We start from the raw sequence: 14,248 nt of genomic DNA on the forward strand, positions 1-14,248 counted from the left end.
CACACCCAGCCACACAGCTGCACCAGCTGCCACATCCCAGCCACGCAGCCGCACCAGCTGCCACGTCCCAGCCCTGCAGCTGCCGGTCCCAGGGGGATTCAGCTCGGTGCAGCCAAATTATCCAGGCAGGGAAGGGAGGTGAACAGTGTGAACGACACCGCAGTCTGCCCCCTGGTCTCGGACACACCAAACTTCTGAGTACGGAGGTAGCCAGTGTTTCAGAAACAACCCAAAAAACCATCGCACTGAACCAGAAACACAGAAGATTAACCATCAGGCTGGAATCTGCCCATGGGTTGGAAATGTGCCCGTGATTCACACACAAAGTCCAACTCTATAGTCAATACTAATCAGCTGCGTTACTTTAAAACAAGAACAATAGCAGTTCCTCCTCTCAGACCATGAGACTTCCCAGCAGGAAGCGGGGGAATCCTGCCTCCCGCCCCGTCAGCACAGAACACGCGCTGGAGTGCGAGCGCGGCCCCGGCCCCCCGCCCCGGCCAGCCCGGGAAAGGGAGCAAGAACAAAGCAAATCTTGGCCAAGATTTTATCTTCCTGACCCCCAAAATACTTCTTAAACCTTCTGACTGCTTTGTGACCAGATCCGGAGGCCACAGTTTGCTTTTACCCAACTTGCTGCTCTGAGAGATGGACTCATCCTGTGCAGAACCCCCATAGGAAGATGTCCAGCCCCACGGCTCTTTGTGTTGTGCTGCATTCCCAGACCCACGTCTGTGCCCCACGGGAAGGTGTCCAGCCCCACGGCTCTTTGTGTTGTGCTGTATTCCCAGACCCACGTCTGTGCCCCACGGGAAGGTGTCCAGCCCCACGGCTCTTTGTGTTGTGCTGCATTCCCAGACCCACGTCTGTGCCCCACACACCATCCTCTCCCCAGAGCCTTCTGCAGCCTCAGGCTCCCAAGACCCCAGGTCATCGGAAGACACACTGCTGAGAAGTCCGACACCTGCGTGTGCTCCAAAGCTCACATTCCAGACAATGCGCTGTTTGCCACTGCCCAGATTCCCCCGAGTCCCCCGGCACGCTCCCCCAGCCCCGCTCCGTCCCTCCCCTCTCCGGAGAAGCCAGGCTCACCTCCAGTATCCGGATCATGGAAGTTGGGGTCCAGTCCCTTCTCCAGCAGCCTGCAGACCTTCTCCGCATTGAGCATCTGCACGTACTCCATGAACTTCTTCAGATTTGCCTGCAGCCATGACACCCCAGGAAACACAAAACACGCAGTGTTAACACCCCAGCGTGAAGAAAAGCCAGCGGAGGAACATCCCCATGCAGGAGACCCCAGGCAACACCAAGAGGAACATCCCCATGCAGGAGACCCCAGGCATCCATCAAGAGGAACATCCCCATCCAGGACACCCCAGGCAACATCAAGAGGAACATCCCCATCCAGGACACCCCAGGCAACACCAAGAGGAACATCCCCATGCAGGAGACCCCAGGCAACACCAAGAGGAACATCCCCATCCACACGGGATAAAGCACAGAGCCACAAACCTGACATTGGTTACAAGGCTCATGCCCCTTAGTGCCCCACAGACAAGAGTGTGGGGAGGCAAGAGCCAAGAGTGGGGATTCATTCACCAGGGATTCACCAGGAATTCACCAAGGATTCGCTGGGGATTGAGCAGCGATTCACCGGGATTCACCAGGATTCACCGGGATTCACCGGAGCCAGCAGAGGCCACGGCTGATCCCTGGTTGCAGAGCACAACCACCAGTCCCACCAGCTCCCATCCCCGGGTGATCCCCACACCTCTCACCCACACCAGCCCAGGCAGCGCTGCCAGGACAGACCCAACACAGCGCAGGACGAGGCGCGGGAGCCGGGAGGAACCACCCGCGGGACAGAGCAGGGCCGGGTGACACACAGGACAGAGCAGGGCTGGGTGACACACAGGACAGAGCAGGGCCGGGTGACACACAGGACAGAGCAGGGCCGGGTGACACACAGGACAGAGCAGGGCTGGGTGACACACAGGACAGAGCAGGGCTGGGTGACACACGGGACAGAGCAGGGCCGGGTGACACACAGGACAGAGCAGGGCTGGGTGACACACGGGACAGAGCAGGGCCGGGTGACACACAGAAGGACAGAGCAGGGCTGGGTGACACACGGGACAGAGCAGGGCTGGGTGACCCATGGGACAGAGCAGGGCTGGGTGACACACGGGACAGAGCAGGGCTGGGTGACCCATGGGACAGAGCAGGGCTGGGTGACACACGGGACAGAGAGGGGCTGGGTGACACACAGGACAGAGCAGGGCTGGGTGACACACGGGACAGAGAGGGGCTGGGTGACACACAGGACAGAGCAGGGCTGGGTGACACACGGGACAGAGCAGGGCTGGGTGACACACGGGACAGAGAGGGGCTGGGTGACACACGGGACAGAGCAGGGCTGGGTGACACACGGGACAGAGAGGGGCTGGGTGACACACAGGACAGAGCAGGGCTGGGTGACACACGGGACAGAGCAGGGCTGGGTGACACACGGGACAGAGAGGGGCTGGGTGACACACAGGACAGAGCAGGGCTGGGTGACACACGGGACAGAGCAGGGCTGGGTGACACACGGGACAGAGAGGGGCTGGGTGACACACAGAAGGACAGAGCAGGGCTGGGTGACACACGGGACAGAGCAGGGCTGGGTGACCCATGGGACAGAGCAGGGCTGGGTGACACACGGGACAGAGCAGGGCTGGGTGACCCATGGGACAGAGCAGGGCTGGGTGACACACAGGACAGAGCAGGGCTGGGTGACCCATGGGACAGAGCGGGGCTGGGTGACACACGGGACAGAGCAGGGCCGGGTGACACACAGAAGGACAGAGCAGGGCTGGGTGACCCATGGGACAGAGCAGGGCTGGGTGACACACAGGACAGAGCAGGGCTGGGTGACCCATGGGACAGAGCAGGGCTGGGTGACACACGGGACAGAGCAGGGCCGGGTGACACACAGAAGGACAGAGCAGGGCTGGGTGACACACGGGACAGAGAGGGGCTGGGTGACACACGGGACAGAGCAGGGCTGGGTGACACACGGGACAGAGCAGGGCTGGGTGACACACGGGACAGAGAGGGGCTGGGTGACACACAGCAGGAGGTGCTGAGGTGCCCACAGGCAGCACCGGCAGTTCACAGCTCCAGCGCCCATGGCCAGCGTGCAGCAGCAGCAGCACTGCCCGCTCGTGGGGACACGTGTCCCCAGCACTGCCCGCTCGTGGGGACACGTGTCCCCAGCACTGCTCACTCAGTGGGGACACGTGTCCCCAGCACTGTCCGCTCGTGGGGACACATGTCCCCAGCACTGCCCGCTCGTGGGGACACGTGTCCCCAGCACTGCCCGCTCGTGGGGACACGTGTCCCTAGCACTGCCCGCTCGTGGGGACACGTGTCCCCAGCACTGCCCGCTCGTGGGGACACGTGTCCCCAGCACTGCTCACTCAGTGGGGACACGTGTCCCCAGCACTGTCCGCTCGTGGGGACACATGTCCCCAGCACTGCCCACTCAGTGGGGACACGTGTCCCCAGCACTGCTCACTCAGTGGGGACACGTGTCCCCAGCACTGCCCGCTCGTGGGGACACGTGTCCCCAGCACTGCCCGCTCGTGGGGACACGTGTCCCCAGCACTGCCCGCTCGTGGGGACACGTCCCCAGCACTGCCCGCTCGTGGGGACACGTGTCCCCAGCACTGCCCACTCAGTGGGGACACGTGCCCCCAGCACTGCCCGCTCGTGGGGACACATGTCCCCAGCACTGCCCGCTCGTGGGGACACGTGTCCCCAGCACTGCCCACTCAGTGGGGACACGTGTCCCCAGCACTGCTCACTCAGTGGGGACACATGTCCCCAGCACTGCCCGCTCGTGGGGACACGTGTCCCCAGCATTCACCGCTCAGTGCTACTTCTCCCCAAAAACTGAAAGCACATCCCCCTCCTGCTCGGCATCCCTTCGGCCACTGCAGAAGCACAGGAGTGTGGAGGAAAACACAGCACAGACGGGACTTGAGGACTCCAGCCACCGCCTCCAGGGCGCCATCCCAAAATGCCTCTTCCCAACCACCCCCCGGCTGCGCAGTTAACCCCGTTCCCTCCGCTGCCGCTGCCTGCACGTCCCTCTCCTGCAGCAGCCATTGGGCAGACAGCGCTGAGCTCACCCAACGGGTGACGCTCCACGCGTGGCCCCTCCAACCCTGGCCATAAAGGCACCACCGGTCCCACCAAGAGCCACCGCAGCCGTGACGGGACACGGGGACACCGAGCCGAGAAAGGGACCCCCACCCCACGGCCATCCAGGGCCCCAGCGGCTTCCCGGCACTCCCCAGGACAGGGGCACCTCCGCACACCCCTGCACACACACATGGCCCCTCTGCGTGTGCCACGGCGGCTCAACTGGGTTCACCAGACCCTCTGCATGTGCAATGGTGGCTCAACTGGGTTCACCAGACCCTCTGCATGTGCCACGGCGGCTCACGCGGGTTCACCAGACCCTCTGCATGTGCCACGGCGGCTCATCCGGGTTGACCAGACTCTCTGCGTGTGCCACAGCGGCTCACGTGGGTTCACCAGACATGGCCCAGCACCAACCTCCTGAAGTTCTGCTCCCGAGGTTCTCCAGCGCCTCCCACCACCAGCCCCAGCACCGCTCCCACCCAGACCACCCGCGCCCACCGGCAGGGGCTTGGTTGTACCTGCACTGTTGTAGGTGCTCAGGAATTTAACACGTTTTTGACAGAAAGGAATTGATGCCCTACGTCAACTTTACATGGTACTTTTATGTTCAGAAAGCAAACTCAAGAGCAAGTGCCTGAGCAAAAGGAGGACGCGGAGGGAGCCGCCCCGGCCCCGGGTCTGCTGCTCGCTCATCATCACGGTCCTGCGCACCGCACAGGCACTAATGGGTCTGCCATGGAATTTCCCCTTGGGCAAAATCAATTAGTACCCTGCCTTTCAGATGGAGAGCAAAGAAGGTTCATCTGCCCAAGGTCTGAGAGCAAATCCACAGCAAGGCTTCACAAATAATTGATGAAGTCCAGAGGCACAACCGGTTGATTTGGACACAGAAGAACCTTCTCTTTGCAGCAGATTGCACAGCCCGCCTGCCCTGCGCCCTCTCCAGATGTGCGCCCTCTCCAGATGTGCGCCCTCTCCAGATGTGCGCCCTCTCCAGATGTGCGCCCCCGTGCCGCGACAGGAGCCGCTGCAGTTCACACATTAACACCACGGGAAGAGGTCGGACACCGGCACAGCGGCTCCTGAGCCTCCCCGGGCAGTTCTGCCCCTCCAGGTTTAGTCCCGCACCTCAGAGCAATGGAAATGCCTCAGAAAACCAAGAAACGAATAATGAAAAAGGCCGTTTACCAGAGACGTAACGCTACAGCGTTACAGGAATTCCACGCCCAGGATTCAGGAGGCAGCCTTGCTGCGCTCCCGAAGAAACCTGAACAGGAAAGAGACCAGAAAAGGGGAAAAACAAAAGATTTCAGCCTAGCTGGTGTCTCTGATCAGGCTCACAGCCCGGCCTTACCAAGAGCTGCGTTTGTGCCGCAGAGGCGGTGAGCTGTGCCGGAGACACCGCTGCGCAGCCACGGGGGGGTCACCAAACACCTTCCACCGCCAAAAGACGGCGGGTGTGGAACCACATGCTGGGTGACACAGCATCACCAAACACGTTTCACCGCCAAAAGACGGCGGATGTGGAACCACGTGTAGGGGACACGGCATCACCAAACACGTTTCACCGCCAAAAGACGGCGGGTTTGGAACCATGTGTAGGGGACACGGCACCACCGAATGTGTTTTACTGGCAAAAGACGGCGGATGTGGAACCACGTGTAGGGGACACGGCATCACCGAACGTGTTTCATGCCAAAAGACGGCGGGTGTGGAACCACGTGTGGGGGACACGGCATCACCGAACGTGTTTCATGCCAAAAGACGGCGGGTGTGGAACCACGTGTGGGGGACACGGCAGCCGCGGACCGGCCGCTGGGCCGGGCTCGGGGAGCAGCAGCGTGTGAGCAGAATGGCCCAACGCTTCCACTATCAGTTTCAATTTCTTATTCTTTACTAAGAGGGAGATATATAATTAGCTCAATTAAGCTGTTTGGCAGAACGAAGTTAGAGAAAAATGCATTGTTTCATTCATGTTCAGTGTTTCTATGACCACGGAGACTGCTGTTTCCACACACAGATGCTGGGGAGGCAGTCTGCTGCTTCCCAGGCAGCTCCACGGCACCGCATCAACACCAGATGTGGGAAACACCAGAAACTGGTAAAAGAACAGGAAATTGCTATTTGAGACACCCTGCTCACTACACTCCTGAAACCATCGCGTCCAGACCCAGGGACGCTGCTCCCCGGCGGCCTCTGGCACGGCTCGCCTTCGCGGCCCACAACCGGAGAACCGGGCCAGCCCAAGCTCCCAGCACCGGGTCCCGCGGACGCTGTGGCAGGTCTGTGGTGGAGCAACCCGGCTCTGCCGAGTCCCCTCGGCAGCCCCCGATACGTGTCCGCAGCCCACAGGCCACGTTTCAGCCGTTTGGGCACAGCTGCCCGTCCCCGGCAAGGCGGCGCAGCCAGGCCTGCGGAGCCAACGCTCGGACCCACACCGCAGCACCGCACAGGTCCAGCCAAGGAGCTGAACCAAACCAGAGCAGCAGCAGCCATGCTGCCGTCCCCCGTGGCACGGCCGTACCCGCCAGCCCTGCACAGGGGACACGGGGGCCCCCGGGAGCTGCTCCTCACCGGCACAGCCGCGGTGGCAGCCCCAGGACACAGAGCGGTGCCACCAACAGCTCCATGGCTGTCACGCACGTGAGGTTTCGGTGACACTAAAGATGTCTGCCCTCTTAGAGCCGCACCTGTTTAACTCGAGTTTGCAGCACGACGGCTGTGCCGGACGTCTGTATTTCCCATATAAACGTGTTGGTTAAACACCCTTCTGCCAACAGCCGTGACCCCAGCGCGCTTGCTCTGCATCGTTCTGAATCAGAGGCAAAACACGCCCTCAGCTTTTGAAAGCAGCTCACGCTCCAAACGTGCCGCAGCCACGGCCCTTGCGGGGCACTCCGTGCCCACTCTTCCCAATGAAGCACACGGGGGCATTTCCACTCTTCCCCGTGGGTTTCCAGCTCCTGCTCCACAGAGCTCTCCCGTCTGATTGTTTTCCATTTCACTTTAGCCAGAAACACTGAATATTTTCCTTATTCTCTGGACTGATTTGCTCAAAGCTGAAAGGAGATTGAGAACCGAGAAAGTAGGAAAGCCTGTTCTCCTCCCCCATCTATGAATAAAGCCCTGGTGGGAAAGGAATGAGATCTCACTGTTCTAAGAACCGGAGGGGGTGGGGCCAGGTTTCCAAAGGTATGAAGGTGAGCAGAGACCGTCGTTCTGCCGCTGGAGCCACGGGAGCCGAGCGACGCCCAGACCGCCCCGCGATTCCAAACCTCGCTAGATGCTCCATTTCCATTTCCAAGCCATCCTGTCCTCAGGGAACGGGGAAGCCATCCTGTCCTCGGGGAACGGGGAAGCCATCCTGTCCTCGGGGAACGGGGAAGCCATCCTGTCCTTGGGGAACGGGGAAGCCATCCTGTCCTTGGGGAACGGGGAAGCCATCCTGTCCTCGGGGAACAGGGAAGCCATCCTGTCCTTGGGGAACGGGGAAGCCGTCCTGTCCTTGGGGAACGGGGAAGCCATCCTGTCCTTGGGGAATGGAGAAGCCGTCCTGTCCTTGGGGAACAGGGAAGCCATCCTGTCCTTGGGGAACGGGGAAGCCGTCCTGTCCTTGGGGAACGGGGAAGCCATCCTGTCCTCAGGGAACGGGGAAGCCATCCTGTCCTTGGGGAACGGGGAAGCCGTCCTGTCCTTGGGGAACGGGGAAGCCATCCTGTCCTCGGGGAACGGGGAAGCCGTCCTGTCCTTGGGGAACGGGGAAGCCGTCCTGTCCTTGGGGAACGGGGAAGCCATCCTGTCCTTGGGGAATGGGGAAGCCATCCTGTCCTTGGGGAACGGGGAAGCCGTCCTGTCCTCGGGAGCCTCCTGCTCGGGGTACGGCCGCACAGCTCCCCTACAAGGAGCAGGGGGATCCCCGTGAGGAACGCAGGAACCTGGCTCTGCCCTCACCCCAGGGGCTGGAGTGCGGTTCATCGCCACCCAAACCCCGGCCTGAGGAGTCGGCTCCGGAGCAAGTTTGAGGCGCCTCTTTTTGCTCGGGAGAGGGGGAGGCGCGGGGCCGGGCCCGGCTCCAGCCGCCCAGCTGGCAGCCGCCGCGCCGCACTCCATTATCCACCGCTAGCTCCGAACCGCAAGGAAAATCAACACCCTCCAAAGAGAAAAAGCTCATTGACAGGAAACTGGTGCGAAGGAACAAGCTTCTCTCTCTTGAATTGAAATGAAAGAAGATAAATGAGATATTCTTCTTGCGGATAAGCTATTCTGTCAGTCGCCATTCGCTGCGGGCCGGGTGCTGGGGAAGCCGGCCGCCGGCACCGGCTCCGCGACCGCAGAAGGACAACACGTCCCTCGTGCCACGGGCAGGCTGATGTTCCCAGAAGGTTCAGTATCGGGGAAAGACTCGTCTTTTCTCGGGTCCAGTTTGCTCCAAACAGCAGCCGAAGGAAGCCGAGCCATCGGTTTTGCAGAGCGCGGCGGCTGCGCGGGTCAGGCCCTGGGCTGCAGGGGAAGAGCGGCCTCCCCCATGGCACCGTCCGACCAGCTCCCACACGGGCCACCGGGCAGCAGCAAAGAGACGCCCCATCGATTCCCACAATAACGTCCAATAATCGATGTCATGACACACCACGAGGGTGTTTAACTGCTGTTTTGTGTGTCTCGCTGCGTCCCCACACGAGTGGGAGGGAGGCCAAGGCCTCGCCAGGGAGCAGGGGCAGCCCCGCCGGCCGGCAGTGGGGACAGGATGGGACGGGACGGGATGTGGCCGCTTGGGCCACAATAGACCCGGTTTTGCCATGGCAGCTGGTACGGGGCTGTGTTTTGGATTGGTGCTGAAACACTCCTGATGGCACCGCGACGGTTCAGCCATCGCTGAGCAGCGCTCACCCAGCACCAAGGGCTGTTCTACTGCTCCCCACAGCCAGTGCTGGGGACACAGGGAGCTGGGAGGGGACACGCTGGGACAGCTGCCCCCAGGGACACCCCACACCATTGACGTCACGCTCAGTTTGGATCTGGGGAAGGAGCAGGAAGGGGACGTTCGGAGTGATGGTGTCTGTCTTCCCAAGCCACCGTCACCCGTGGCGCGTCCCTGCTGTCCTGGGGACGGCTGAACACCCGCCCGCCATGGGAGGCAGGGGATCAATTCCTCATTTGGCTTTGCTCGTGTGCGCGGCTTTCACTTTGCCTGTTAAACTGTCGCTATCTCCGCACACCTGTTTTCTTACTGTTACTCTTCTGATTCTCTCCCAAGACACAGGGGGATCCGGGTCCGCTGTTACCCGTGTGGCGGGCCGGGTGGGCCGGGTGGGCGGCAGTCACCCCGGGCAGCCTCCCCACGCTCTCAGACACTGGATGACGCTGGACCCTGCTGTCCTGCCCTTTGCTCGTCAGTTTGTCTGGGTAGAAGGAGAAGCCAGAGACAGGCGGGAGGTCTCCGCAGCAGAGAGGCAGGACAGCCCCAGCTGATGAGGCCCCGCGTGTGTCTCTGCAGAGGGGCACGGGCTGCAGCGGCCACCAGGACAGCAGGACACCAGGACAGCAGGACACCACCTTCTCCAGCCTCGCTCTGGAGCCCTTGCCCGGCCTTGACCAGCTTCAGCCACTACAACCCAAAGCCTCCTGGGCCCTGGAGCTCTCAAGCCCTCCAGTCCCCGGCACACACCAGATGCTCGGCACACACCATGTCCCCAGCACACACCATGTCCCCAGCACACACCATGTCCCCGGCACACACCATGTCCCCGGCACACACCATGTCCCCAGCACACACCATGTCCCCGGCACACACCATGTCCCCGGCACACACCATGTCCCCAGCACACACCACAGCAGCACACGCAGCTGCTCTCGCACCCAGCACCGGTGACCTGTCTCTTCCCAAGGTCCTCCACAGCTGTGCCGGCTCCTCTCTGCCGCCTCCTCCTCCGGCACGGCCGTGGCATTCGCGCCCCTCACCCGGGTGTGCCTCAGTGAAGTTGTCCCCCACGTCCTGCTGCTCCACCGAGCAGTGTCACCGTCACCTCCCCGCTGCAACCACCCTGCCACGGTTGCTGTCCACCAGCCTCACACTTCATTGTTGGTTCATTGCCCTCGGTCTGCCTGCAGCCCTGCCTGCAGCCCTAACTGCACCCCTGCCTGCAGCCCTGCCTGCAGCCCTAACTGCACCCCTGCCTGCAGCCCTGCCTGCACCCCTGCCTGCAGCCCTAACTGCACCCCTGCCTGCAGCCCTGCCTGCAGCCCTGCCTGCAGCCCTAACTGCACCCCTGCCTGCAGCCCTAACTGCACCCCTGCCTGCACCCCTGCCTGCAGCCCTAACTGCACCCCTGCCTGCACCCCTGCCTGCACCCCTGCCTGCAGCCCTAACTGCACCCCTGCCTGCACCCCTGCCTGCACCCCTGCCTGCAGCCCTAACTGCACCCCTGCCTGCAGCCCTAACTGCACCCCTGCCTGCACCCCTGCCTGCACCCCTGCCTGCAGCCCTGCCTGCACCCCTGCCTGCAGCCCTGCCTGCACCCCTGCCTGCAGCCCTAACTGCACCCCTGCCTGCAGCCCTGCCTGCACCCCTGCCTGCAGCCCTGCCTGCACCCCTGCCTGCAGCCCTAACTGCACCCACCCCAGCCCAAGGCTGGAGTTTGTAACTGTGCAGTTTGCAGCACGAGAGAATCACTAGATTGCTGGATCGCCGGATCGCTGGATCACTGGATCGCCGGCTCGCTGGGTCGCTGCCTGCAGCCAGCGGTCTGGCTCCGTGCCGTCGCTCACCCACAACAGCGACGGCAGCGCTCCCAGCCAGCACCGTGCCCGTAATCACCGCTGTGCGTGTGCGCTGTGCGCTGCTGCTTTCCCTGCAAGGAGGAAACGTCCCGAGCCTCCCGGTAGCACAAGGTCCTTTGTGGACACTTCGGTAAATGCCACAATTTCTCTGCACAGACTTTTGTTCATAAGAACAATGGGATTGTCCTTTCTAACATGTATTCTTTTGCACTCTCATTTCTAAATGGTCTGCTGCAACTCAGTGAGAAAAATATCTGTAAGAATGTCACTGCCAGCAGGTCCCAAGGGGTGCAGGGCACCGGGGCTGATTGACCGATTTACCAAGTCACTTCAGCACTGTCAGCAGTACGAGAAACCCGCTTCTCCGCTTCTTAGCACTCAAAAAAATGAGTTATTTTAATTTTTCTTGTTTTTCTTCTTTTAATGGCCGTTAAGAATCCTGTTTCGAGGTCATTAAAAGATTTAAGCAGTGTATCCTGCCGCTGAAAGTCAGACTCTAAACTCAGAACGTTTGCATACTTTCACTCCGATGAGACCAAAGGCTCTGCGCACCCCACGGTCCCAGGAGAGGTCCCGCCATCCGTCGGACATGAAGCGAATCCTCCACAGCCCCTTCAATCACCGCGCCCCCGAGAAAGCGTTTTCCACCGCACGAGCACTGAGGCAGCACCACAAAGAACAGGGAGCCCCTCGCCTCGAGCGACAGGCGGCGTGTGCCCTCGGGGCAGCGGCACCGCCCGTGCTCCTGCTGCCCAGGACCCCAGCCCCGCGGGCGGGGGCAGCAGCAGAGCCCCCGCAGCGCGACCCGACGCGGGAGCACGTGCGAGCCCGCAGCCACGGAGCCGGAGCCAAGGTGACCCAGGGAGCCCTCCCGCGCTGGACGTGGAATGAACCCCCGCCCGGCCGCCAGCCCCAGTGCCCCCCGTGCGGCACCGCAGGACTGTCCCATCCCCTGGCCCGGCGGTGCCCGGCGCGGCAGAGCGGGCAGAAGCAGCGGTACCGTGCTCGGCGCCCGGCGGTCCCCAGCAGCGCGACGGTTCTGTCTCTGCTCCGCCAGCCACCGTCCCAGCGAGGAGCCCATGTCCCCGCGCTCCGCATCCCCGGCTCATGCTCCGGCCGGCTGCCGGAGCCTGCACACGCTCCGCTCCGCTCTCCCGGCGCAACAGCCTCGGTCTGCGCCGGCCGGGCAGGTCACACCCGCCGGCCCTCGGCGCCGGCATCGCTCCAACGAGCGGCCAGCACAGGGCCAGCACAGCACCAGCACAGCACCAGCACAGCACCAGCACAGCACCAGCACCAGCACACCACAGCACAGCACCACCACCAGCACAGCACCAGCACAGCACAGCACAAGTACCAGCACAGCACCAGCACAGCACCAGCATAGCACAGCACCAGTACCAGCACAAGTACCACCACCAACACCAGAACAGCACCAGCACCAACATGAGCACAGCACAGCACCAACACCAGCACAAGTACCAGGACCGCACCAGCACCAGCACAAGTACCAGGACAGCACCAGCAGCAGCACAGCACAGCAGCAGTACCAGCACAGCACCAACACCAGCACAGCACAGCACCAGCAGCCGCGTCTCCCGCTCCCTCCCGGCGCTGGGATGGGGTTCTGAGCCTGTAGCTCTGTATGGGGTTCTGAGCCCGTAGCTCTGTATGGGGTTCTGAGCCCGTAGCTCTGTATGGGGTTCTGAGCCCGCAGCTCTGTATGGGGTTCTGAGCCTGTAGCTCTGTATGGGGTTCTGAGCCTGTAGCTCTGTATGGGGTTCTGAGCCCGTAGCTCTGTATGGGGTTCTGAGCCCGTAGCTCTGTATGGGGTTCTGAGCCCGTAGCTCTGTATGGGGTTCTGAGCCCGCAGCTCTGTATGGGGTTCTGAGCCTGTAGCTCTGTATGGGGTTCTGAGCCTGTAGCTCTGTATGGGGTTCTGAGCCCGTAGCTCTGTATGGGGTTCTGAGCCCGTAGCTCTGTATGGGGTTCTGAGCCCGTAGCTCTGTATGGGGTTCTGAGCCTGTAGCTCTGTATGGGGTTCTGAGCCCGCAGCTCTGTATGGGGTTCTGAGCCCGCAGCTCTGTATGGGGTTCTGAGCCCGTAGCTCTGTATGGGGTTCTGAGCCCGCAGCTCTGTATGGGGTTCTGAGCCCGTAGCTCTGTATGGGGTTCTGAGCCCGTAGCTCTGTATGGGGTTCTGAGCCCGTAGCTCTGTATGGGGTTCTGAGCCCGGAGCTCTGCAGGAAATTCTGAGGGAGCTCATGATAAACAGCAACAAGGGAGCTTGGGGGAGCCCTGGGGTCTCAGCCCGTCTCACACCCTTCCCAAAAAACCCTCAAACCTCCCTGCATGACCTTCCCCGGCACAGTGACCTCCCCGGCACAGTGACCTCCCCGGCACAGTGACCTTCTCCAGCACAGTGACCTCCCCGGCACAGTGACCTCCCCGGCACAGTGACCTCCCCGGCACAGTGACCTCCCTGGCACAGTGTCCTCCCCGGCACAGTGACCTCCCCGGCACAGTGACCTCCCCGGCACAGTGACCTTCTCCAGCACAGTGACCTCCCCGGCACAGTGACCTTCTCCAGCACAGTGACCTCCCCGGCACAGTGACCTCCCCGGCACAGTGACCTCCCCGGCACAGTGACCTCCTCACAGCCCCAGGAACCTGTCCGTGCCACTGCTCCTGCCCCAGCCCTTCCCCAAGAACCCTCCCAGAAATGAGGCTGGTGGAGGCTGAGCGTGTCCTCGTGCCACCAGCAGCTCAAGTGCTGCCCAGCGCGTTAGAGCCACCGCTGTGCCGTGGCCACCATGCTGCCGGAGCCCAGCTCCGTCCTCCTGCCTCGCAGCTCCACACCGCGCTGGCCCCGCCATCCCAGGAGCCACCACCGTCCCCACGGGGCCACGTGACTCCTCAAGGCACAGTTACCAGTGACAGCAGCAATCTGATGGGCTCAGACCTCTCCACAATAGCTGTTCTTAATTTCTTAGGCAACAAGTGACCTCATGGGACCACCTCAGGTGTCCAGGGGGAAAAGCAACGCGAGCGGCAGCCAGCCCACGCGTGCCCACGGCCTGGTCACCACTGGCATCCCTGCCCTCCGGCTGGGCCAGTGGGTGTCCAGCCCGCGGGGTCGGGGGGTCCCTCCTCCCAGGAACGCCCGTGCACGCAAAGCACCGGTCCCGCCACGCTCCTGCTCCCAGACACCCAGACAGGCCGGGCAGCGCGCCCACCGCTCCTGGGGCTGCAGACCTGGAGCACTTTCCACTTGGTAGGTG

The 14,248-nt window shown here is 62.3% G+C and overlaps 1 protein-coding gene across 11 annotated transcripts in view; it reads right to left on the reverse strand.

The window, feature by feature from the left end:
• The window catches only part of SHANK3 (SH3 and multiple ankyrin repeat domains 3), a 370,798-nt gene that overhangs the window by 280,038 nt on the left and 76,512 nt on the right, over nucleotides 1-14,248 (reverse strand). For all 11 annotated transcript variants that reach the window (XR_010469752.1, XM_065049482.1, XM_065049478.1 and 8 more), the window contains exon 6: nucleotides 1,093-1,201. Coding sequence is in view for 10 of the 11 variants with exons in the window: in XM_065049482.1 (XP_064905554.1) it covers nucleotides 1,093-1,201 (109 nt within the window). In the remaining variant the exon portion in view is untranslated. The remainder of the gene's footprint in view (nucleotides 1-1,092; nucleotides 1,202-14,248) is intronic.

This window comes from Columba livia, chromosome 1 (genome assembly GCF_036013475.1).
Source record: "Columba livia isolate bColLiv1 breed racing homer chromosome 1, bColLiv1.pat.W.v2, whole genome shotgun sequence".
Classification (NCBI taxonomy): Eukaryota; Metazoa; Chordata; class Aves; order Columbiformes; family Columbidae; genus Columba; species Columba livia.